General features: G+C 37.7%; 2 protein-coding genes across 3 annotated transcripts; both read right to left on the reverse strand.

Annotated features, from left to right (window-relative positions):
- Positions 1 to 13,292: 13,292 nt before the first annotated feature.
- Positions 13,293 to 15,420, reverse strand: LOC133858507 (methyltransferase FGSG_00040-like). Its single transcript, XM_062293982.1, has one exon. The coding sequence runs from the start codon at positions 15,094 to 15,096 to the stop codon at positions 13,492 to 13,494; it is 1,605 nt and encodes a 534-aa protein (XP_062149966.1). The 5' UTR covers positions 15,097 to 15,420; the 3' UTR covers positions 13,293 to 13,491.
- A 1,000-nt stretch (positions 15,421 to 16,420) lies between these two features.
- LOC133868859 (anaphase-promoting complex subunit 2-like) lies at positions 16,421 to 23,114 on the reverse strand. 2 transcript variants are annotated; one of them, XM_062305875.1, is made up of 8 exons: positions 22,275 to 23,114; positions 22,098 to 22,175; positions 21,839 to 22,014; positions 20,221 to 20,516; positions 19,954 to 20,025; positions 18,828 to 19,072; positions 17,210 to 18,107; positions 16,421 to 17,121 (listed from the first exon to the last, which is right to left on the reverse strand). In XM_062305875.1, the coding sequence occupies exons 2-7, from the start codon at positions 22,127 to 22,129 to the stop codon at positions 17,729 to 17,731; spliced, it is 1,200 nt and encodes a 399-aa protein (XP_062161859.1). In that variant the 5' UTR covers positions 22,130 to 22,175; positions 22,275 to 23,114; the 3' UTR covers positions 16,421 to 17,121; positions 17,210 to 17,728. The 2 variants fall into 2 exon arrangements, with proteins under 2 accessions (XP_062161859.1, XP_062161862.1); XM_062305878.1 differs by lacking the exon at positions 16,421 to 17,121 and having other exon boundaries at positions 17,837 to 18,027.
- Between the last annotated feature and the right edge of the window lie 2,687 nt (positions 23,115 to 25,801).

Below are 25,801 nucleotides of genomic sequence, written 5' to 3' on the forward strand. Positions count from 1 at the left end.
TAAAACCCATTGCCTAGCCTCCACCTTCCTTCCTTTACTCGATCGTTCTTATTATTATGAATGTCAGTACCGCACATGCATCTTCTTTAATTTGTTCTTAACTCGTTAACTTCACTTACGAGTTACGACCGACTTTGGACGTACGTGGATAACCTACTTTATCTTAATTACAACCTAAATCTAAATCTTAGGATCTGCTTGTTTGATGTAATTTTTTTATTTTTTATTTTTATTTAAATTTTATCTATTTTTAGTCAAACTGAAAATATTTTCAATTGATCTGAAAAACCTCTTAATTAACCGCGTAAAATTGTTTTATTATTATTATTTTTTCGTAAACCATTTTCGAATTTAAGCTTCTAATTCTCAACCCACAGTACTCGATTTCTCCTTCTCGCACACGCCACTCTCTCCGTAGTTCAGTCTCCACTGCCATAGGAAGCTAGCTATCGATTTTTCGTACAAGCTAAACATTAAAAAATGTTTTAAGCTAAAATCATTTTCCAATAGAAAATACTTTACATCGGAGCCTTAGCTAGCTTTAATTAGTTCAACATTTTAACATAATTAATGAGAAAAACTAGTATACACATCATAATTAAGGATTTATATATAAAAAATGCTTGTTAGAATATAACGTACGTGAAAACCAGCTGCATAGATGGACGAGTAGTGGGTTAATATATAATATTTGAACTTCCATTTTTTAATTACATAAATTTTATGGACGTTGTTTATAAGAAAAGCATATCCCATAATTTAAATGTTCATAAAATTAACTAGAATGTTAATTAAACTTGATTTGATATTTGAGACTATTGAGAAATCCAAAGCACCATATAAACACATGATAATTTAATTGTCTGGATTTTACTTCAATTCAGTTTTTAAAAGGCAGAAACTGGCCCATTTAGTTGCCAGCAAAGAGGACACACATAAACACCCATGGCCTTGGAGCAACCCCGCAACTTCCCCCTCAAGTTAACATTAATATACCGTACTTAGAGTACAATAACCCGTTGGGAATTAAACAAGTGCAGATAAATGATTGTTGTACAACTTTTATATAATTTTAATTTGTACAACTTTACAGTAGGGCTTGGGCGTCATATGAAACATATGGTACAATCTTGATGCCTTGATAAGGCATAATAGCCTGCAACCCGCTTGTAGCTTGATTGGGTGGATACCACGGATAGCATACAACTAGTGATGCCACATGTATAAGCACCACCCATGAGTGGTTGTACTAGTCACACTACCCTTTAGATCCAGGGTAGTTTAACATTCCACTCACAATGGGCCACAGGGTCAAATATGTATAAAGAGTGTGCATATGCCCAAAATTCTTCACGCATTTTTTTCATGGTGGCATGCCACACAAACATTATAAATTTCCAGTTACGAGAACAAAATTAATATCATGCATAGATACAATGATTAACATTTAATTTTTAAATCAATCATTTCTCAAAAGATCAGGGCTCACGACATATGTTCAACATAAATCATTGTTGTAAAAATATGCACAAATTATTTCGACGAAGACATTCATGCTCAACGAATTAACTGTTTTGGCATTCTCATGGGCGATTATTTACTTCTTACGCTAATATCCAAGTTTGGACTTTCTAAAAAGTCAAGCTTCTTACTCTACAAATTTTATACTCTATTATTAGTCATATCCCCAATTCACAAACCCTAATTTCACTTAAAAACCTTAATCCCACTTTCTTGTCCTCTATATTGATCGCTGCTCAGGGATTAATCTATCAGTTGTCGGGCACCAATTGCTCATTAAGAATCATCGATCTATCGATGATTGCACATAATTCATTTTGGGGTTTTTTTTTTGGTTCAAGCATCAAACTTTACACCATATACTTGTTTCTAGTGTGTCATAAGGTCCTAAAGTCTTAAAAATCCTAGTGTTAACACAAATCCCTTCAAGTTATCTTCTACCCATTTAGGTTCTCAAAAAACTATTAAATCACAAAATGGGCTATGCATGTGTGGTATAACATTGATCTAGACTTGACCTCAAGTTATTTGGCCATACAATGTCGTGTAGCACAAAAGTCACCTATCTTCTCCGTAAATAACCAATTTCCTAACTCGATCTACACTTTTAACATACTAGACAACATATTATGAAATGTAACTTATCAAACATGAAACTAAGACTAGAGTTTCGGATTATACCCCTTGGTAGTGTGGATTCTAATTTCTTGGCCTCAAAGAACCATAAAAATGGCTCATCTCTCTCGCTCTCTCTCAGCGCTGATGGTTGGATGAAGAAATAGGTTTTCTAGAGTTTTTATAATGAGGGCCCTACATTTTTCAAAGTTTTGGACACGTTATTTTCGCATGTATGTTTGACATCAATTGATCACTATTTTGGACCGATCTACCAGTAACTGTGGATAAGGTGTTGATGTGGCATCAATCTCCCTTCGGGTGCTGATCAATCAATCCACCCAATTTGTGGTATTTTTGGTTATTTATTAATATGTTTTATTTTAAGAAAAAAATACATTTTACCCCAAAAATTTGACAACTTTTTCACTTTTGCCTCTAATATTTAAAAAGTGCCAATGTACCCCCAACAAAGTTTTCGAAATTTTCAATGTAAGCACTCCATTAGTCATTTCTGTATTCTTCGATGGAAAATAGCTCATGTGCACCACATGTAAATTTTTTGGTATAAAATTTTCAAAATTGCCCCATATACACGTGTTCATTCCCAAAATGACCTCATTATTATTTTTTTTTTTTAAAAAGGAAGGAAAAAAAAAATGGGGGGGGGGGGGGGGGGGGGGGGGGGCACCCTCATGGGCCATTTAGGGGTGGCGGTTTTTTTTTTTTTTTTTTTTTTTTTTTTTTAAAAAAAAAAAAAAGTAGGGGCATTTGGATCTTTCCAATAATTTATATTAAAAAAGACATAAATAATTAATAGAGTGCTTACATTGAAAATTTTGAAAACTTTGTTCGGGTACATTATTACTTTTTAAACATCAGATACAAAAGTGAAAATGCTGTCAAACTTTTGAGGGGTAAAATGGCTTTTGCCTACTTTAGGTCTTTTATTGTTTGTTTCTCATTTTATGACACTAGTTTTCTTTATTTAAATATTCTTTTCTTACAAATTTTATTCACATAAAGTAATATTTTTCCTTTGATTATTAATGCCGCGTGTGTTTTTAGATATTCTTTTTATAATTTACAAGTTGTTTTGCTCGGGGTATTACAATAGAAGCATCATTATTCACGATTTTCATGAGACCTTGAGACCATTATCTTGTGAACTAAAAGAAACTTTGTTCATCCTTACGCCTTCAGTTTCATACCTCTCTTAGAGTTTAGTTAAATCACCCATATCTCAAAAACCTTAAAGCTACCGGAGTTCCGGGATACAAGAAGAAGCTTGATCGAAGATTGGCCAGTGCTCTAGAGCTAATGCGATAGAAAACAAACGGATTGTTTGATGGGGTAGACATCGGGTTTAATTGCAAGGGTTTTGTAAGTATAAACTGTGTGCAATTCAATCTTCAATAGTGTAGAAGTTGGAATATATAGAATTCTCATGGGTTATGTGGGATTTTTCTACATAGAGGCGAAATCCTTCGAGATTTTATCTGAGTTTTGTGTTGGAGATGGAATAAGATTAGCTGAGTGGAGTAAAGGTCTCTTCCGGGCAATGTTCTTGAGCAAGGTAAGTGTAGAATGGTTTAGGAAATCAATGGAGGAATTGAGGCAAGGTAGGGAGATACAACACTTCTGCAGGACGTTCCGGGTGGGTTCTATGGTGCATATTTTGCAATGGAGAGGTAATGTGCATGGAAGATTTTTGGAGCTGTATGAATATGGTAATGGTGGTCGACGGATGTTCGTGATTCTACCAGAGGGACGAGATGGTTGCGGCTGAGCCAACTGTCTTGCACAATTCAGGAAGTTAGAGAATTATGAGAAGAAAGCTGTTGGGGGGAAAAGAGTTGGGAAGCTTCCAATTGCCCCGACAATGGTGATGAAGTCGGCGAACTGTGATAGCTGAATGTTTGCGCCAGTATTGGTAAGGAAAGAGCCTTAACGCTACTTTTGCGTCGCTGATTCCAAAGAAAGCCGTGGTGGATATCAAGGATTTTTGACCTATAAGTTTATTAGGTCGTACGTACAAAATCATCTCAAAGGTCTTGGCAAATAGGTTGAAGTCAGTGTTGGGGAGGTAAATACTGGATTCTGCTTTGGTGGCTGATGAATGTGTGGATAGCAGGATTCGTTCTGGACTCAGGGCATTATATGTAAGTTGGATTTGGAGAAGGCTTATGATCATGTAAATTGAGAATTTTTGATTTATTTATTAGAGAGATGTGGTTTTGGGGAGAGATGGCGTGGTTGGATTGCTCATTGTTTCGCTACTGTTTGTTTCTCTATCACTATCAATGGGTCGCCTTCAGGGTTTTTTAGTAGCTCACGGGGTCTTCGACAAAGGGATCCTTTGTCTCCGCTTCTGTTTGTGTTGGTGATGGAGGCCTTCAGCCGGATGATATCTATAACAGTGGATAGTGGGTGACTATCTGGCTTCTCAGTGGGATTGAATACGCAAGATGCTATGATGGTGTCTCATCTATTATTTACAGATCATACATTGATCATTTGTGAGCCTATTGCTGACCAATTCCGAGATTTGAGATGTTTCCTGCTATGTTTTGAAGCAGTCTCAGGTCTTAGAATTAATTTGTCTAAATCTAAGATTGTTTCAGTTGGTAAGGTAGGGGATGTGGAGGAGTTGGCTAGCATTCTTGGGTGCGGTGTGGCCTCGCTTCCTTTAAAGTATTTAAGTCTCCCATTGGGTGCTAAGTATAAGGACTCTCATACGTGGAATAGCATTATTGAGAAGATGGAAAATAGATTATCGGGGTGGAAGAAGTTGTATTTATCTAAGGGTGGGAGGTTAACTTTGATTAATAATACCCTTTCAAGTTTACCTACATATTTTCTATCTCTTTTCCCTATTCCAGTGGGAGTGGCTAATCGTTTGGAAAAATTTAAGAGAGATATCTTTTGGGGTGGTATTGGTGATGAATTTAAATTTCATTTGGTTAAAATAACACTCCCATTATAAAGAAGTGATTTTGTCCAACAGAATGAAGCCAATTACAAACTAACAATATCAAAATGCGGAATTAAAAGAGACAGATATTTTGTTAACGAAGTGGAAACCCAGTTAAGAGAAAAACCACTATGGGGAAGCCAAACTCAGGATATCAACAATTCAAAAGACAAGACTAGTTACAAAGCAGTAGCACTCACATAACCTTATGCAGTGGTTGTACCTTGAACTCTGACATGTAACCCAACAAGAACGCCTCCCAACCAAGTCACCTACTTGAAGGGGTCTTCAATAGAATCATTTACCTTAGGGTCAACCCCTAAGATAGATTTCAATTCAGCAAAGCAACAACACTTGGCAACGGCTTGAGAGTGAGCAAATCATCACAGTAACTCTAAAATATAACTCTCTAAGCACTACGAAATTTAATACCAAATTCTTACAATTCTTAAGCCTAGGTGCTTTTATTTATAGGCTATAAGTTCAAATGAGCGTCTGGCTTGAAATATCTAGGCGTTGTCTGGACGGTAGACATAAGGCGTCTGGACAGACAACTGTGCGATCGGCTTTCCAAATTTCGCTGAAATTCTTTCCTGAATTGAGCCGCGTCGGGACGATGTTGCCCTAGCGTCGGGACGGTGTTGCCCTAGCGTCCGGACGGTCACACTTTAGCTGTATGCAATTTTCATATCAAGGCTTGGCGCGTCGAGACCATAACATCTGTCGTCCGGACAGTTGATCTGATGCACGCAATTTTCATATATGAAGCTTGACGTCCGGACCAGGAAGACTAACGTCCGGACGTTTGGATTTTGAATGCACGACTTGCCTTATGAATGAGCGCGTCCGGACATGAATCCACATCGTCCGAACGGTTGCAGCTGTCTTCCCATATATGTGTTTTGGAAAGAAATCTCATAGATGATCGAACATAAAATGGCATCCGAAGTGCTGCTGAGACGTTCGGATGGATGCAAGCTGGAACAGCTCGAAACATCTTGACACAGAGAAAGGTCCGAACGGAAAGTTCTCGTCTTCCGGACGGATGATGCTTAGATAGTTGAACATCCAAACAGAATATCACGTCGTCCAGACGGTTGCAAGGGAACCGAATTTAACTGCCTTGAAATATGCACAGAGTCTTCTTGAAGAACAAGACAGAAGTGTAGACTCTGGAGAAAACAGCTTCCCTGTATAAAAGCATCATTACATAAAAGTGATTTTGTCCAACAAAATGTAGCCAATTATACACCAACAAAGTCGAATTGTGGCATAAACGCTTGGGACATCTCAACTTTAAGGACCTATCCAAGGTGATAAAAGAGTTCATACTTGGACCGACAAAATTGGGTAAGATAGAGATGACTGTGTGTGGACAATGTGAGATAAGAAAGCAGATCAAGTCCTAGTACAGGAAGACAAATTTCATCCACATTTCTAAACCTCTCAAGTTACTCAACATGGATTTGGTCCTTCAAGAACGAAGAGTACAGGGAAAGAAGTACATCATGGTTATTGTTGATGACTTCTTAAGAGTCTCATGGGTCATCTTACCCTAATAGAAGTTAGAGGCCTTTGAGCAAGCCAGAGTTCTATTCAAGAAGATACAGAATGAGAAGGGCTATTTCATCAAGAGAATTCAAAGTGATCATGGCAAGGAATTTGAGAATGTAAGTTTTGCAGATTTTTGTGAGGAGAATGGCATCATGCAAGAGTTTTGCCCCAATGACTCAACAGAATGGAGTGGTTGGAAGAAAGAATCGAGTAATCTAGGAAATGGCTTAATCCATGATGCACTATAAGAATCTGGCCAATTATTTTTAGGGAGAAGTCGTCAACACTGCTTGTCATTTTATCAACAGGGTCTATCTAAGTGCTCATTGCCAAGTACTTCCATGTCTTAAGAAGTAAGTGCTACATACTGAGAGATAGGGAGCATCTTGACAAGTTTGACGGTAAGAGTGATGAAGGAATTTTTATGAGGTATTCTTTATCAAGTCAGGCATACATGGTCTACAACAAGAGGACTGGAACAATGGTGAAATCCATAAATGTGGTGGTGGATGATGACTCCTCGGATGCACCTTGTGATGAGGAAATGCCTGTAGAAGAAATCGACAAAGACTTGGCTGAGAGTTCAAACACTGAGAAGCCCGAGATGCTTGCTAGAGAACCTTCATCCCGAGAAAGAGTGAATCATCCCAAGGAGAACATTCTAGGTGATCTGGATGAAGGAAAGAGACTAAGAAGCCAAGTGATCAATCAGGTATCTCACATGTGTTGCCATCTACGCCTAAACCTAAGAAGGTAGAAGATGCGTTGAATGATGAAAGCTGGGTGGAAGCAATGCACGAGGAGGAACTCTATTAGTTCACTCGGAATGATGTTTGGAGCCTAGTACTTAAGCCTAATGACCATAATATCATTGGTACTAAGTGGATCTTCAAGAATAAATTTGATGAACATGGTACAATTGTGAGAAATGAGGCTTATTTAGTGGAACAGGGATACACTAAAGTGGAGGGTATTGATTTTGGCAAGACGTTTGCCCTAGTTGCTCGCCATTAGTCTATTCGAATTCTTTTGACCATTGCATGTCACATAAAGTTCAAGTTGTATCAAATGAATGTGAAGATTGCATTCTTGAATGAGCTTCTACAAGAAGAAGTTTATGTGGCTCAACCAAAGGGATTCATTGACCCGCACTATCCAAATCATGTCTTTAAGTTAAAGAAGGCACTCTATGGCCTAAAGCATGCGCCTCGAGCATGATATGAGAGGCTCATTGCCTATCTCTTATACCATGAGTTTTCTTCCAAACATGTTGATCGGAACCGCTTCACTAGAAAATGGGGAAATAATTTGTTGATTCCGCAAATATACGTGGATGCCATTATGTTCGGAGCCACAATTGATTCTCATGCTCATGAGTTTGCTACGGAAATGAAGAAAGAGTTTGAAATGAGCATGATTGGGAAACTGACTTACTTTCTGGTCCTTCAAGTCAAGCAATCCGATGAAGCCATGTTCATATCCCATGAGCACAAGTGCCAAACTTGTTGTCTGTTGCTTTCATTTTTGTTTTGTTGCATGTTCTTACATACAACTTCAATCTACATTGTATTGTTGTTTGCATTTGTGGTTTGTGCTATTCCCTATTGAGGTTTATTGGATAAGTAAACCTTTTAAGATTCATCACTCTTTAATGGGTCTTTCTTGTATATATCTCACACAATGTGTTTATAGTGTATAACTTTTTCATCCTCCTGAAGTGTTTTGCTGGAGTGGGATAGTGTTTTGTCGTGAGTGTGCAAATTGCTATTCATCATTGAGTTGTTATTTTTTTCTTTTGCCCATATCTTTTCACAAGCTTGAGCTTGGCTGCATGAGTGAGTTCTTGTTAGACAACCATGTGAGGAGGGTACTAGCCTTTTGGTCAAATTGAATAACTCGCTAGTTGAACCTAGGATCTAAAAACTCTTGCTTCCTAACCTTTTTGACTTAAGCACCATTGCTTAAAGACATTTTTTGAAAATGAAAAAACAGTGATAAAAACACTATGTTTGATGTTGCTAATCATGTCCATATAGAAATAGTAAGTGATTAAATCATTGCAGAAATAGACAATCACTAAAGGATATTAATGTAACTTGTGCTATGTTTTAGGGGGAGTCTTTGGATGAGGGTATCTAAGCCCTAGTATAAATAAGGTTTGACTTGATATACTTGTCAACCTTCCTCATGAGATTTCTTTCATAGCCTATGCCCTCATCAAATTAAGGTCTTAACTTTGCTTGTGAATTGGATCACACACTTTCACGCAACTCATGATGCTGGTGATTCTGCTTTATCTGCGTGTGAGTTGATTCTCTCCATCTTACACTCTCTTAAGTATGAAATCGATACATGTCATGGACAAAAGTGCATGGGTGACGATTCAAAGTACCACATGATGTTAGTGATACATTGTCCTTGGTGTCACTTATTGTGGTGCATTATCACTAAAGCTTACTGAAGCTGGTGCCTGGACATGGAGAACACATGTCTGGACATAATGGAGATCCAAGAGCACATGTTTTGTGTCATGTTCACACATGAGCAAGGTCAGGGAGCTCATAATTAAAGCTGATGTTCGAACATGGATATTGATGTTCGGACATGATGGAGATCCAAGAGTGCATGTTCCATGTTGTGTTTGATGATGTCCGGAAATGGTGGCTTGATTAGGCATTAAACCCTAATTATGTTCGGACATGCTTGGACGTTGCCATGCAGAATTGAAATCAAATTTTCATTAAAAGGCTGATTTTGGCTCTTATTGAAAGGCTCTCTTCCACACGATTTTCAAGAATATAGAGGAGTTCAGAGAGTCGTTTGGTACTAAGCACCACTGTCTTTGTGTTCATAATACATGGTGCTTAGGGTTATGTGCTAGGAATCCTTTCATAGTCTAAGCTTTGAAGCGAAGGGTCTTGGAGTAGAAATCAAACCACGTTGCTGCCAGGGGCGGAACCAGGATTTTTGGTAAGGGGGACAAACTTATATAACTAAATAAGTGCATAGATACATGTAATTTTTCTCTAATGTGTGTGTTTATACTATGTAAGGTAATGTTTGTCAGTTTACAAGATGCAGCAATAAGCATTAAGCAGTTCCCTTCATCCCCTCTATGCAGAAAAGAAAAATTCAGAGTCATTAGACACGGCATTTTCTAATTTTAATTTAGAAGTGGGATTATGCATACCTCTTTGTGTCTTCTTCATAATTGCTCAATGTTTGCTCAAATTTAAGCCAAAGTGGACATGTTTCCTAAAGATTCACATTCTTTGGCCCTGCAATATAAGCCTGAACAACAAACTCTGGAGTTCTTTCCCTGGTATCATTCAATAAAAACCTGACAAAATACTAATGCAGATCGACAAAAATCTCACAAAACTAAATGAAACCTTCTGAGGTGAACAAACTTGCCATTGGTCATTCGGTGTTCCAGGGCCGGCATGTCCCTAAGAAAGTGAAGCTCTTCGTGTGACGGTTTATACTTTATACTGAACATTATCCCATGATTCCATGTGCACAGGCTGGAATTGGATGGACCTAAGGGCTATAGCTGCGGAAGGAAAGGGCCTGAACCGAACCAAAGCGAATTGAGAGAGTATGGGAGAAAAGACTAGAGAGAAGATTGCTTGCGACATCATGACTCATGAGCCATACTTGATGCTTTGCTGGTCCTTGCTGCTTGCAGACGTGCAACCTGGCAGTGCAGGCTTGTGATTGTGACTTGTGAGTTGTGAACTCAAGTATCAAGGCACAAAAAAAGAAACCAAGTTTGGATTTAGTTAGAAGCGAACTAGAAGTATAAGGGATATTTTTGGTCTTTCAAAATGAAAGAGGGGTCAAAATAGAAAGAAAAACTTTTAGGGGGGACAAAAAAAATATTTTGGAGGGACAAATTTATAAATATACATATTTTAAGTTGAATTTTAAAACTTTTGGGGGGACATTCGTCCCCCAGCCTTGCACGTGGGTCCGCCCCTAGTTGCTGCTGCAACATTGTTCAACAAACTAAAGTCTACCGGTGGGTCGCTAATGTTAGGGAGATTGATACATTGGGGAGTCTATTTATTGAGCTCATAATATTTAATGTTGAAACACCACTCAACCCAATAGCTTAAGCATATGGGTTTAGGCCCAACTATGTTAAAATTAACCACTCACACTTCTTATATTTTTTCAATGTGGAACTCAATCCTTTTACACTCACACATGTATACTCAACAATCTCCTTCTCATGTGTGAGTCCATCACCACATTGTTCTACTCCCCCTCAAACGGAAGCCTTTTTTTTTTAATCAATTTTATGGGCCCTTTCCAAGATCACTTGTGGGCTATGTGGGTTTTGCCCGCTCCACGCACCTTTGTCCCTACTCCATGGACCATCGTTTGTGCCCCGTGCCATGAATCTTTGCTCCTTACTCCAGAGGCCCTCATTCATGGTCACAACTTGCACTTGTTATTCCTACTCTAAGAAACCTTGTTAAGCCTATGCCATGAGCCTTTGCTCTTCACTCCAAGGACATTCATCCATGCTCGCACCTTGCACCTTTTTATCCGTACTCCAGTGACCTTTGTCCATGAATGTGTCACTCCATCATACTGCACACCATTATCATCTCTGATACCATTTGTTAGGGAGATTGATACATTGTAGAGTCTTTTTAATAAGTCCATAATATAACATGTTGAGACACCACTCAACCCAAAAGTTTAAGTCCATGGGTTTGAGCCCAACTATGCTATATTAACGACTCACCCTTCTTACATCTTTCCAATGTGGGATTCGATCATTTTATACTCACACATGTACACTCAACAGGTAAGGGAATCCAAAAGAAGATAGGCTAGTGAGGAACTGGAGGCTGCTGAGGAGGCAGGGAGGGGAGTGAGGAGCTCATCTGCACATAGAGTGTCTTAGCATTACAAAAGCGTGGTAAGTGTCTATGTTTTTGTGTATCGTTCTTCTTTTAGTGATTTTCGGGGTTTGGCTGTCTCAGAGAGGTTTTACCTTTGAGTGTCAAAGGGTTTTCTCTTTGTCAACAAAAACCTTGTTATTTGATGTGTTGATGTTTTGGCTGTTCTTGTAGGTTTGATTATTTTTATCACTACAATAGTTTTAATTTTTTTAGTTGATATAATTTACTACACTGTGATTGTTGGATATTGTGTTTGGGGTCAAAATTGGGTTTTCACATTGGGAATTTTGATTTCGATGAGGAGTTTCATTGGAAAACTATTGTTGCACGCCAAAAGACTAAAGGTATGAGGGAGCTCTTGAACTTGAAAAGCTCCATTAACTACAGCGACGTAAGCGCACCCTCTCAGCATTGGAAAGGGAAGGCTCACTTGATGTAGTGTTGGGTGCCTCATGTCATCATGTGGGTCTTGGGTTTAAGGGTTTTAGGTTCGAGTGGGTTTTTGGACAACTCCATGGATGTTGTGTATATCTATCTAGTTACTATTACATGTATATTTAGGGGCGCCTTACGTTTTTTTTTTAAAATATATTTTTATTACTTAAAAAAAAAAAAATTGATTTCATAAATAATGTAAAGAAGTTGTCAAATAAAAGAAAGACACATACTGCACTAATTTTATTTTTTAATTTCTAGATACGCTCGATGGTGAGGGTTTACAAAGAAGCAGTGCGGACTGAGTTTACAGGTGTAAAGATATGTTGCGGAAGTATTGCAAATATTGGAGGACAAACAAGTTGATGTCCAGTTACAAAAAAAGAAAAAAAGAAAGAAGCTTATATGCAGGTGCAGCATTGAGTCATTATCCTTTTTGCATTAGATAGATATACGCAACGTCCATGGAGTAGTAACTAGGGACTGAATTGTTTCAGTTGATGATTTTTTGCAATAATATTTTTGCTTTGTCAGGTAAAGTTTCAAAGATGGGTAGATTCACTGAAACAATGATTGTGGAATGAGGAACAACGAATATTCATGACTAAGAGGTAATCAAAGTCACTGGTTCAGTTGTCTTTACATATACTCTTCACAAAACAGCATAGCGATGTCATCCAACAGGAGTTTGCAATTGAAAAGGTGGGGGGTTTTTTCTTCCTTGGACATAATTATTATGGGATGGATTAAGTGAAGAAGTTAATCTGTAGGAATTCCGATTGTTTATTGTTCACCAAAAAAAAAATCAGAGTAATTATGGAGTTATCTTTGCTTTAGGATAAATAAAATTGCTGGGCAGTAAGAAATGACATGCTCTTAGAATGTGTAGCTCAAATTTAACATTTGAGATGGGTGAGTGGTTGTGCAAAGAAGAACTAGAAAGTAATAACTGCATTCACAAGATGTAGAGGCAAAATAGGAGGACATTCGAAGTCTAAAATGGTTGGTCAAGTGTAATGACGCAGCATTAAGGAGGATCAGCTTGATTTGGAAGGCCGGGAAAAATGTAGGTTGAATCAAATGAGATAAATATGATATCCTGTCCCAAGCAGCCGAATGACCCCAGACGGAGTTGGTTGCCAGTTATGGATTTGATTGGTTGACTTCAAATAGTTGGAGTACTTATTTGCGATTTTGTTTGGAAACGCACGTTAAACTTGCTAAATCGCGGGGTCGAATACACTCTAAGCAAACTAGAGATAAAGATTGGTGAAAAGTTTTAGCCACCAAAGCAAGTCTCTAAATGAACTTCAATTTAGAAACATGAACTTCAATTCAACTTGAGGTATTCTTTCTAGAAGTAATTAAACAGATCAAAAAGATAATTCAGAAAAGAGAGAAAAATTCTCGGAGCTATTAGCTAATAGGCTTAACAATCTGTTAATAACAATCAAAAAGATAATAATAATAGATGTGTTAATGAGAGCCAAGCTCGAGTAATGTCCTCAATGCTTGCTTTTTAACCGCCTTTCCGTACACTCCTCTTCCCAACTTCAAAGCCCTCTCCATGCCCACTGCCCCATTGTTTTTCTTCAATCCGTCAACCAAGACCTTGAGTAACCTCTCATCACTTCCTGCTACTTCCAGTACGCTATCCATCGCTGCATCGGCGGCCGGAATCCGCCGCCCCCACCTCTTCATTGACTTATCAGAACCGTAAGCCTCAGAATATGCAGACCAAAAGGATGCCCTCAAGTAGCCCTTCTCCTTCCCCCTCACCACCCATCTCCTCATACCTTCCTCTAACTTGTAGACTGCACCACCCATATCCATTCCTCTTTCAAGACCCTTCTCAATCTCTCTTATCTCTTGCGTTGCACAAATTTCCTCCTCAAACTTGCACCTCTTACAATTACACTGGAAGCCCCATGTCTTTGACATTTCCTTGCGCTTGTTGAATGGCGAAAGAGCGTCGTAATAGGTGAAAGTAATCTCTTCACCTGCCTTAACATCCCTTGAAGTATGAACCATCACATAATCCCCTACATGCAAACGCCTTGCATTAGGACTACATGAATGGTTGATGAATGAAGCCAATAGCCATAGTCCAACACCATAATAACCACTATTCTTGCCCAGAACTTTGGCTGAAACCGCATCCTCAACCAGAGAATTCACATCCAAGATGCTCAAAATTCTAGCCATATCAGGCTTCTCATTCGATTGGCCGTTCTTCTCTGCCTCAGGCCTAAAGAGACTTATGTCGGGAACCTCTAGCCCGTCCTCATCTTCGCCAGTCCACAACGTATTCATCAAATTACAGGTTCTAGGACATTTTGTGAGGGAATCGGCAACTCTATGAATAAAATTCTTCCACATGACCAACTGGGCATTCTCGCCCGAATCTTCGCTTGGCAATATACCCCTCTCCGTGGCAATCGCTTTGGTGACCAACACCAAAGTCCCGGCATCAATGTTCTTTGTTGCAAATAGGCCACGCCCACTAATCCCAGACTTCCTGATCTGCACCGCACCAATGTACTCAGCGAGTTCCGGGGGCTTTCCTCGGTACCCATTTACAACCCAATCCGAGAGATCAAAAGCTCCGGTCCTCGAAAGAAACTCGAGCTTTTTGCATTTCTCCAAATACCCATTAAGGCTTTCAGCGTTCCCACTAGCCTGAGGATCGAGCAGAGCAGCCTTGAAGCAGTCCAAAGCCATAGAGTACCTATTCAGATTTAGCAGAATCTTACCTTTGCAGAGCAGGGTCTTGAAATGGGTACTCCCAATTTTCAGTGCTTGATCACAATCTTTCAATGCTTGTGCGAATTCCCGCAGTCTGGACCGCGCTTCGGCTCGATTGGAGAGCGCTAAGCAGAGGGATCTGTGGAGCTTGGGGAGGTGATCTGGGTCTGGGTGCTGTTGGGTCTGCGAGATTTGGTCTTGGCAGAGGTTGATGAACTGACAGTAGGCAAGCACGGCCTCCTCCCATTCTTCTCTGAGGAGTAGCTCCGTGGCTTTGGATCTGAGCTGTTGCATTTGCTCTTCGGCCGTTTCAATCTGTTGCAGTCCTTCTCTCATTTTTTGGTAACGGTGGACTAGCACTGCTCTTCTTTTGTGATTGGTGAAATTTCTCCGTGGATTTTGAATTGAATTTGAGGGCTATGTAAACGGTCACATTGCTTATTCTCTTATTCTATTCTATTTTACCTTTGGCCTCACACTTTTGTTGTAACGGCAACGGCTATCTCGGCTTCTTTATCATCAATATTTACTGTTATTATCATTAAATGGGAACACGCTGGCTCCACACAAGGAAAAAAAAAAAAAAAAAAGGCTGCACTTCTCTTCTCTAACCGGATAAAAACCACTTTATGGCTGAGATTTAATTTTTCCGTTTAAACTTTAAAAATCCTCTCCATTTCATTAAAGTAAAATAAAATAAAGATGATATATTTTATGGTCAAAAAATATATATATATATATATATTGCGCATTTTATAGTGTAGTTAATGCTATGTTGGCATTTAAAATTTAATGAGGTAACAATATATACACTATTATATATGTGAAATCTAATGTGGACCATGAAATGAAGATAATTCTATTTCACAATTCTCTACATCGGTCATGATGACTAAGCACAATGTTCTAAAAGGATTAATGTCTTTTTAATATAAAATATTCATGTACAATCACAATCAAAGTAAATAAAAAGGGAATAAATTTGAAAAAAAGAAAATAAACAAACTTATCTACATCATCTCGTTACGTGTCAAAGAGTAATGTTATTCTTCTCATTAGATTTTCACACCAATTAATGTGATGTGTTTTAAGTAACTTCTCATATCAATCATTTAAAAAATTAAAAGTATAGCTATTTAAAACACGTCACATTAACTAATGTGAAACTAATATGAAAATCTAGCGTGAAAGATTAGCATTACTCCGTGTCAATTTTTTTTCTTTTAGCATTTTAGGGTCAGTCCAACGAGCATGTAGTAGCTTAGAATCTGCTCATGGTTTTAAGTGTTGGCATTTATCAACATAGACCTAAAGGGAAAAATCTAACACAAGGTATCTAGCACACATTATCTAGTCTTTCTTATACCAGACTATCAGAGGCTCCATTAGGAAGTGAAATGGCTCTGGGTCGAAAGATATCAGTAATAGAGGAAAGTAAACCCTCCCACATTTTTCCCATTCAGTCCCATGCCTTCTCTAAGAGTATCCTGATGCAAGTTTGAATTATAAGGTTATAATAAATCTGGAGAAGCCTTTTCTTGTGGAGCTATATTGATCATTTGCACTTAGGCTAGATCTATTTTTTTTTTTTTTTCAGAAAACTCAAATTCTTAGAACCATGGAAAATGGGTTGCTTAGAAAAAATTCAACAAAACAGAGCTTGGGGGCATCTTAAAATTCACTATTACCATGTAAGAGTGTACGCAGCATTTCTGATGTATTTAAACTATCAAAAGTACAAATCATCATAAATTTAGTAATTAATCATCACAGGAACATGTTAAGTACCACTCTTTAGGATCTTCTGACTTCCTGCAATTTTAAACGCTGTCCAGAACCCCACATCCATGAGCATGCATAAACCAGAATGCTATTTTCCATGTAGAGCTGAAGAGTGATTTTCTCAAGTATGGCCAAAGTCGCTCTCCACAAATCCACTGGAAAACATCCCAAAAGATACTCCAACTAGAATCAACAAACAGGATGATTGCGACACTCCTGCCACAAAGATCGACCATTTCTCAAGGCTATATACAGAATGAAAAAACTCCCTGCAATTTTGGCAAAGCTGCCTGTAGACATTCCCAAAATGCGGGAAGAGTATCTGGGCATCAATTCTGCGATACCTCATGCAATGAAGAGAACAGGAAAGCATTATTTCCAACTGTTGTTTCATTTAAATCTGCAAAAAGTCTCACCAGTGCTATTGCTTAATGATTCAGAGGATGAGTTGAAATTCTATCAACTCATTATTTCTTTAGAAAGTACATTCCATCTCTTATCTTCAGATACTAGACCAGATTAGAAGCTCTGAAGCTATTGGAGTGATTTATCATAAGGGGGATCAGCTACACAAAACATCTGCAGCAACGTGTTTAAAGTAATTTACTTGGCAATCATGCTATCTGTACCTAAATCAAATTATGGGGCAAGTTAAAACAATTCTTACCTTGAGAGTATTATGCATTCGATCTAATGCCATGCTTCCAAAATTTGTGAGCATCCCCATGATAAATTTCTCCAAGAAAATGCCATTTAGAGTTATACATGGAACAATATGACACTTGACAAAGTTCATCAAGATGCATAAATACATTTACATCTTCGGTTTAATCCTGATACTTGACCAAATCATTGTCCAAGGCTTGCCAAAACTGAGATGCTTACTAAATTTTCCCAAAAGCAACAAATCTAAAATCTTTTATCTCCAAGCATTCACATTTTTAGTGCTTTTTTCCCCCTTCTTGGGAAGTCTATTTCAAAAACTACTATTTGACAAAGTTGTGATCAGCCACAGCAAAAAATGTCAAAATCTGGAAGGTTACATAACAACAAGTCAATGCTAGAGGTTAAGGCCAGCCATTTGCTGAGTGAAGAGAGAAAGTCCTACTCTCTCCTTTTCTTTTTCTTTTTTTGGGCACAAATAATTCTGCTTGACCTTCTTGAGTTTAGCTTTTGATTATTGTCCTTAGTCCTTAGTATTCTCTTGACTTTCTTCATCTCTATTTAATTCTTCAAGAAGGCAATCTCCAGTATTTCCAGATGTATTTGGATTTCCACCAGTCCCACCAGTCCCGCCAGTAAGCATTGTAACAATACATTTTATTGTATCTTTCCTTCCCCTTAAGTAGTCTCTTATTGGTTCACCAACTGCTTCATGAAAAACACCTGCTGGGTCTATTGTTCGTAGTGCTTTGATAGTTGAGACATATTGATGCAATATATCATTAGTTGAGGCACCAGCAGTAAGCAAACGATATGGTAGCGCTGAGATAAATGATTCAACCAGCTTAGAATGTTGTACTGTATATTCAAGACATTGTTTTAAATCTTCAATAGCCGGAGAGCTGTAAAATATATAGAGAAGATTTAGGAAAGGAGAAATGGATCAAGGAGTCACCCAAGAATATCTGATGTCGATATCATTAGTTCTAATCATGCAACAGACAGAAAATACTGCTTTAAATAGGTATGACCTATACCCTTTCAATTTGGTCTCGTAATATGGCATAGAGAAAAGAAATGAGATTCATGTTACAGCCTTTTAAAAAGACTGAAATAAAGTTCATAATAGCTTCCGTGGAAAATGCATTTGTGTGATATGCAGTTTTAGTCTACATCTTACGTATTAAACAATATGCACAAATTCAAGGACAAGATCAACCTTCACATACATATCCTTGCCAGCAAAATAAAACACTAAATAGGTAAGTGAAAACTAATATAAGAGACTTCATCTCTTCAAGCTACAGAGTGATTGTTCACCCACACTGCCGAATAAGACGGTTCAAATTAATGCCCTGTAATGCATCAAAATTGAAGCTGAAATGTAAAATCCCTTTGAATCATATTTTATTCAAAGATATACTGGAATTTATTAAGAAATTCTCTATCACATAAGCAATGAGTCACAAAGTATCCCCCTCTATCAGTCCAACAAATTCTTCAATATAAACCACAATTCTTTTCTATATTTTTAAGATACAAGTATAGAGGTCAAAAACCACTATATCTATCCCTTTTAATTCTGTAATAGGAAACAAGTGAAAAAACCAGATTAAGATCACCTGTCAGGATAATCCACAATGATCTCAAATAATTTGGCTATTCTCAAATCTTGCAATGTCTCATAAGCAAAATACTCTAGCCGCAGCTGCCATCTAACAAGTCCTTCAGAGGGTGTATCAATTCCAGGACAGCATGAAGAAGGATGTGAAGCCAAAGGAGATTTTTGACCAGATGAAGGACTATCATAACTAACAGAGTCACCAAGATAAGCAAGAAGTGCACGCAAGAACTGGAGAGGTACAGCCTGGGCAACATATCTCCAAGCATGAGGAGTCATTTATTAGTAGCATAATAATAAAACTAGAAAATAGATTGGAGGAAACAAAGAAACGCAAAACATGGCATGAGAAACCATATTTAAGTTTACATAATCTTGCAGATGACATTGATTCTGTGCAGGAAGCACTTTTGGGCAATTACAGAAGTTCCTTTAGTCTAATCAAACTACTGCTTAGGAGAAAAGGACCACTCCCTCCATCCTACAATAGATGAAAGTTTACAAACAACACCTATTTTAATGAGACATAGATTCTTCTTAAAATGGCCTTCGCTAGGCCAAGAAAAGTGGTTCAAATTTGAGAAAATGTGAGTTCAAATTTAAAGGTAATATGGGAAGTTCCGTGGATAAATGCTTTCATTTCGGAAGATTTCATCTACTCTGGAACAGCCCAAAAAATAAAAGACATCTATTGTAAGACGAGGGAGTAATACATTTTGTACATGTACATATGATGAGCAAGACGTAATTTATATCAAATACCCAAGCATATACTTTTGCACATGTACATATGATATGATAAGCAATATGTAATTTATGTCAAGTACCCAAGCATATATTTAAACCAAATGAAATAACATGCCCGACTGATACCACTATAAGACTTTCAACTATTGGCCAATAACCTTCCTTACATGACAGACAAGAAACCATCCATCATATGGTGTAGATCAGTAAAAGCAAAGTCAATAACTTAAAAAGTGCATCAGATTTATTAAATCACATGTACTATGCAAATGAAAACAACTTGGATAGATAAACTATTGACTAGTTAAGACATCAATAGTTTTAATAATTGCTTTATCTGGGGGCGGGGAGATAAGGTTACACAAAGACAACAATATAACCTGTATCCATCGTTTAATGGACTCCAGAACAGAACTCCTGTAATCATCACCAGCCAGATTATGTACTTTAGCCTGCCATGCATACAGGAATATTTAGATGAGACCCAAAGGTGAGTTACATATAAGAAAAAAATAAAGAAGTGAGCAGATACTTGAAAAGAGACTGTACAATAGGATAGTGGGAAGAAAAAAAGAAGGAAAAGAGACAATGCGGAGGTGAACAAAAATAAGCTGGACATGTATGACCAAAATAAAACACATACTCACCTTTAGAAGCAGAAAGATAACAGAAGCATAGGCATCTTCAGTCACAGACGTAAATCCAAGATTTCTGAGATCACGAACAACCTTCCCAATGTTCTTTACCAATTTATTGTTCTCTGAGAACCTGACTTGGTGATAGCATTCATCAATATCCATTTCTCCAGTTCGGTAGGCAAGTTTGCTTTTTTCATCTAAATCCATGTCATCTTTTTCTTGAGATTCACTGTCACCATTAAGCTCTCCAGCCATGATTGTACTTAACTCCTCCAACCTTCCCTTAAAATACCAGTGGAGTATCTCTAAGAACATTTGCAGAGTTTAAAAGAAATGGAAGTTACTGCCAGGGCATTGTTAGACGAAAAGAGGGGCAAAATAAAAGCAGATATGCATGGAGTGGTAAAACTGATACACAACATAAAGCTTCTAAGAAAGACCTCCAGCCTAGATAATCAATTATTTTTTTGATAAGCAATTCATTTCATAAAAAAGCGCGGCGGGGCGCAACCCAAGTACACGGGAAGTATACAAGAAAAAAACCAATAAGTAGAAGAAAACCACAAATCAAGAAACTCTAATAAATTAGAAAAACAAGAACAGTCGTAAGCATCCATCCAAATAAAAGGAGTTTTGAACACAATGGTTTTTAACTTTGTTACAATGCTCTCACAATCTTCGAAGTTTCAAGCATTGCATTCTCTCCAAATGCATCATGTTAAGCACCGAGTAATCAACTTCCACACTTCTATAATGCAGTGGCTTTTAAACTGACCTCTTCAACAAGCCAACAACTCTACAACTCACTGGCCATAACCCACTCAATCCCAAGAAGGCAGAAAACCGATACAGAGCATTGGTTTACTCGTACATCACCCCTAGTCTCGTGTGACCTGTACTGAATGGTGTAGAACTGAGCGGTGGCAAATATATAAAAAATACACCTGGAAGAACAATCCAAGACATAGTGAATCAAGACAACATGGAAGGCTGCCCAATCTGCATCTAGTTTCTTGATGAGTTCAGCTACACTGGTGTTTCCAGAATGTACCAGTGCCGTTCTGATATTGGTACACAAATGAACAAGGGAGGGTGGAACAAAAAGAACTTAGAATGAAAAATCTGATGGGCTTCATCTAGTAATGTGGATCCCCAAAAAATATAGATATTAGATGCTTCTTAAAGCCTCTCCATTTCAATTATATTGCTCATGGGTACACAACGCTTTGGAAAGAAAGAGGTGATGCACATTTTCTTTCTTAGGTTTCTTACTCTTTTTTTTTGCAGGGCGGCGGGGGAGCTGTGGTTGTGAGGGAACTCCAGAAGTAACAAAATAATTTAGATGGAGGATCATAAATCACGCTCTCAGCTTATTTTGCTCTGTACTAAGCCATCAAATAGACTGTCTACATTATGGATACTGAGATGCAGAGATCAAAGCAATACCCAACCCACTAGACATGACCCAAAGAACTTTTGGACTCATAAGAAGTGAATCCATACATGCATCACCCCAACTTTCAATCTATATTACATGCAAAACAAACAAATAACAATCATTGAAAACTCAGCAAAAGCTCTAAGCTCAAGCACACTAGGAATAAGGAATTGGTCATATATTATATACCTGAAAAATGCCAAGGAAGGGTCGCCATAAGCACCGAAGACACGAGTAATTGGTACGTAGAGAAGAGACGGGCTCTCTCGAACCAACGCCAACAAACAGTTCTCCTGGTATAGCTTTTCCAAGCATATGTCTTCCATAGCTTTGCACAATACCTGCTCCACTTCACCCTCGCGTGTCTGCATATATCAATAATTCCAATTAATCAACAAATTAATTAATTAATTAAAATGGAGTAATGCTGGAGAGAGTTCAAGCTCACTTTACATAGGAGTGCGACATTACTGTAAGCATAAAAATGCCGCCAAAATTTTGACGCTCCGTTTTTCTCAAAAGTTTCCTGCAAAACTTGGAATACAGAGAGACTCATCCCTAATCTGAAGCATGAATAACAAAAAGCAATTCACAATTCAATTTTCAATTGACATCCAGACAGTACCTCTAGTGCTCGAAGAAAGTGGTCTCGGACGAGAGAGCGAAGGCCGTGCTTGCAGAGGCCATGGACGTGATCGTCGAATTCGGGGTCCACAGAGAGGTCTCCGGTACCGTTGAGGAGGGCCTCGGTGGCCGCACAGAAGCCATTGTAGCTCCCGACGATCTCTTAGATCGAATCGTCACTGAGAGTGTCCAGAATCCCTAGGTTACGCACTAACGAAGTCGCTTCCTCCTCCGTCGCCATCACTGTCTCACACTCCTTTCGAACAAGCCTTTGGGTTTGCCGCCAGTGGTTGAGATTGAAAGGCGAAGGGTATTAGAGGATAAACCTCTGCAGCAAGAAACTTCACCACTTCAAGATCTCTTCACCACTGCATCACGCCAGATCAGAAGCACCATCTCTCTGCAACGAGTCATCAGCCATTTTCATACTGCAGCAACCCATTCCTAACCACTCCTTGCTCAAAAGACCATACCCATTTGTATTTCTCTTTTAGTTTATGTTTTTGTGCTCTGGTCTTTAACCTTTGTTATAGCCTATATATTAATGTATTTGTAATCAGAATAAGAAGTGTAATCAGCAACAATGTAGTCCTTAAAGTTATCTGTGTTCTTCCCTTCTTCCTCTTCCTTCTCTGTTTCTGTCATTCTCTTTATTTTATGATATGGTATCAGAGCTTCAAGGCTAACGCCACTTCAGATCCTCTCCTTTTCCAGTTATTTTTTTTTCCCCCCAAACAGCCCGACCAAAGATTCGAGAGAGGGGTTATCCGGCGAGAAGAACAAAGAGAGAGAAGAGAGAGAGGGGGAGAGGGAGAGGACCGGTTTATGGAGAAGATTTTTGTTGTTTTGAATTTGTGTTTTTGCTTATTTCGTGAGAGATGGCAGAAAAAAAGGGGAAAAAAAAAATTTTAAGCATTTTTTTTTAATCCACGTCAGTAGGAGTGGGATTCCAGTGGGATGCTAGTGGGTACTCCAGTCTCCAGCATTTCCCTAATGTAATAATAAGCAGGACTTCAAAATAAGAAGTTATTTAATCACTACACTAACCTTGTTCAAGCTAGATTGTTTCTTCTGATCTTATAAAAAATTTAGTCCCCACTTTTTCTTTTTCTATTTTTTTTTTCTTGGTTCCTTTTCAACCAATTAAGTTTCTATTTTCTCATATATTTTTTTTTTTCTCTTGGAGTGCTCTTGAAAAAAAAATGTCCCCCGGAAAAATCTAAATATGTTTTGAAACTTCAATAAAAAGGGAAACTTTTAAAAAATGCACGCTTTTAAATGTGAATTGCTCAATCTATTCTTAACTATTTTTTTTTTTTTCAATTAAGATTGATTTAAAGGTAAATTGAATATGCCACGTCAGTTGAGAATGCTGAAAGAATAATAAATAGCATATTTCTTTACCAAATGCGTAATTGCATTTTTAAAATGTATATTTTTATTAACTGCGTTTTGAAGTTTTTTTTTTTTTTTTTTTTTTTTTTTTTTTTTCAAGCAGACAAACCAAAGGAACACTTAATCCAGCACATTCCTTTTTTACAAAAAATAAAAATAAAAATAAATAAAACCTCCACTTTCCACGACTCAAATTCAGGATGGGAACAAAGAACAAAATTTTGTAACAAACAAAATATACAAACAAGAAACACTCCATTCTCTCTCCTCTATCCTTTTCTCCCTGATTTTTTTACTGGAGTCCTCGATCTAGATGATTTACGGGATCAATATTTATCCTCTCACTTACAGCTATATATGATCTTGGACTTGAACTAAGTTTGTAATTAAATCAATAAATCCATCCACTGCATTTTAGCTAATAATCTTTTTGCTTTATTTCACTGAGAATTTTTCTTGTTTTCTTTTTTATTCTTTGGCAGATTCAAGAGTGACTTCTAGTTCTATCGTCTCTTCACTGGCAGGGTCACCTGTGTCAGTTCTTTATGTACAACCGCAAAAGTGCCTCCCATTGTTTGTTTATATTTACTAGTTATTCTCGTGACATGTACGCTTTCACCGACCAACACTCCCTAAAACCTAAAAAAAAGTTGGCCTGCACGGATCTTAGAAGATTTTCTTCAGAGCCCTCTTTTTTTATTTTACCACACATTCTATGGCCACATGGAGGCAACCCGAGGAACCTGTTGCTGGTGGCTGGTGGCCGGTGGCTCTGTTGTCTAAATTAAAGAAAGCATTTTTAAAATTTTGCTCATTAAGAAGCATCAATCTATCGATGATTGCACATAATTCATTTTGGGTATTTTTTGGTTCAAGCTTCAAACTTTACACCATATACTTGTTTCTAGTGTGTCATAAGGTCCTAAAGGCACTTACTTTACGAGCCTTGAACATGTTTAGGTCTTAAAAATCCTAGCTTTATTACAAATCTCTTCAAGTTACCTTCTACCCATTTAGGTTCTCAAAAAACCATTAAATCACAAAATGGGCTATGCATGTGTGGTATAACCCTGATCTAGCCTCAACCTCAAGTTATTTGGCAATACAATGTCATGTAGCACAAAAGTCACCTATCTTCTCCGTAAATAATCAATTTCCTAACTCGATCTACACTTTTAACATACTAGACAACATATTATGAAATGTAACTTATCAAACATGAAACTGAGACTAGAGTTTCGGATTTTACCCCTTGGTAGTGTGGATTCTAACTCCTTAGCCTCAAAGAACCATAAAAATGGCTCATCTCTCTCGCTCTCTCTCTCGGTTGATGGTTGGATGAAGAAATAGGTTTTCTAGAGTTTCTATAATGAAGGTCCTACATTTTTCAAAGTTTTGGACGCGTTATTTTCGCATATAGGTTTGACATCAATTGATCACTATTTTGGACCGATCTATCGGTAACTGTGGATAAGGTGTTGATGTGGCATCAATCACTCTTCGGGTGCTGATCAATCAATCCACCCAATTTTTGGTATTTTTGGTCATTTATTAATATGTTTTATTATGAGAAAAAATACATTTTACCCCCAAAATTTGCAACTTTTTCACTTATGCCTCTAATATTTAAAAAGTTCCAATGTACCCCCAACAAAGTTTTCGAAATTTTCAATGTAAGCACTGTATTAGTCATTTCCGTATTCTTTGACGAAAAATAGCTCATGTGCACCGCATGTAAATTTTTTGGTATAAAATTTTCAAAATTGCCCCATGTACACGTGTTAATTCCCAAAATGACCTCATTTTTTAAAAAATAAATAATAAAGGAAGGAAAAAAAAAAAAAAAAAAAAAAAAAAAAAAAAAAAAAAAGAAGAAGAAGAAGAAGAAGAAGAAGAAGAAGGTGGCCTTAGCCACTCTCATGGGCCATTTGGGGGTGGTGGTTTGTTTTGTTTTTTCCCCCTTTCTTTTCTTGTTTCTTTTTCTTTTTCTTGAAAAAAGTAGGGGCGTTTGGGTCTTTCCAATAATTTATATTAAAGAAGACATAAATAATTAACAAAGTGCTTACATTGAAAATTTCAAAAACTTTGTTCGGGTACATTGTTACTTTTTAAACATCAAATACAAAAGTGAAA

Source organism: Alnus glutinosa, chromosome 1 (assembly GCF_958979055.1).
Source record: "Alnus glutinosa chromosome 1, dhAlnGlut1.1, whole genome shotgun sequence".
In the NCBI taxonomy this organism is placed as follows: domain Eukaryota; kingdom Viridiplantae; phylum Streptophyta; class Magnoliopsida; order Fagales; family Betulaceae; genus Alnus; species Alnus glutinosa.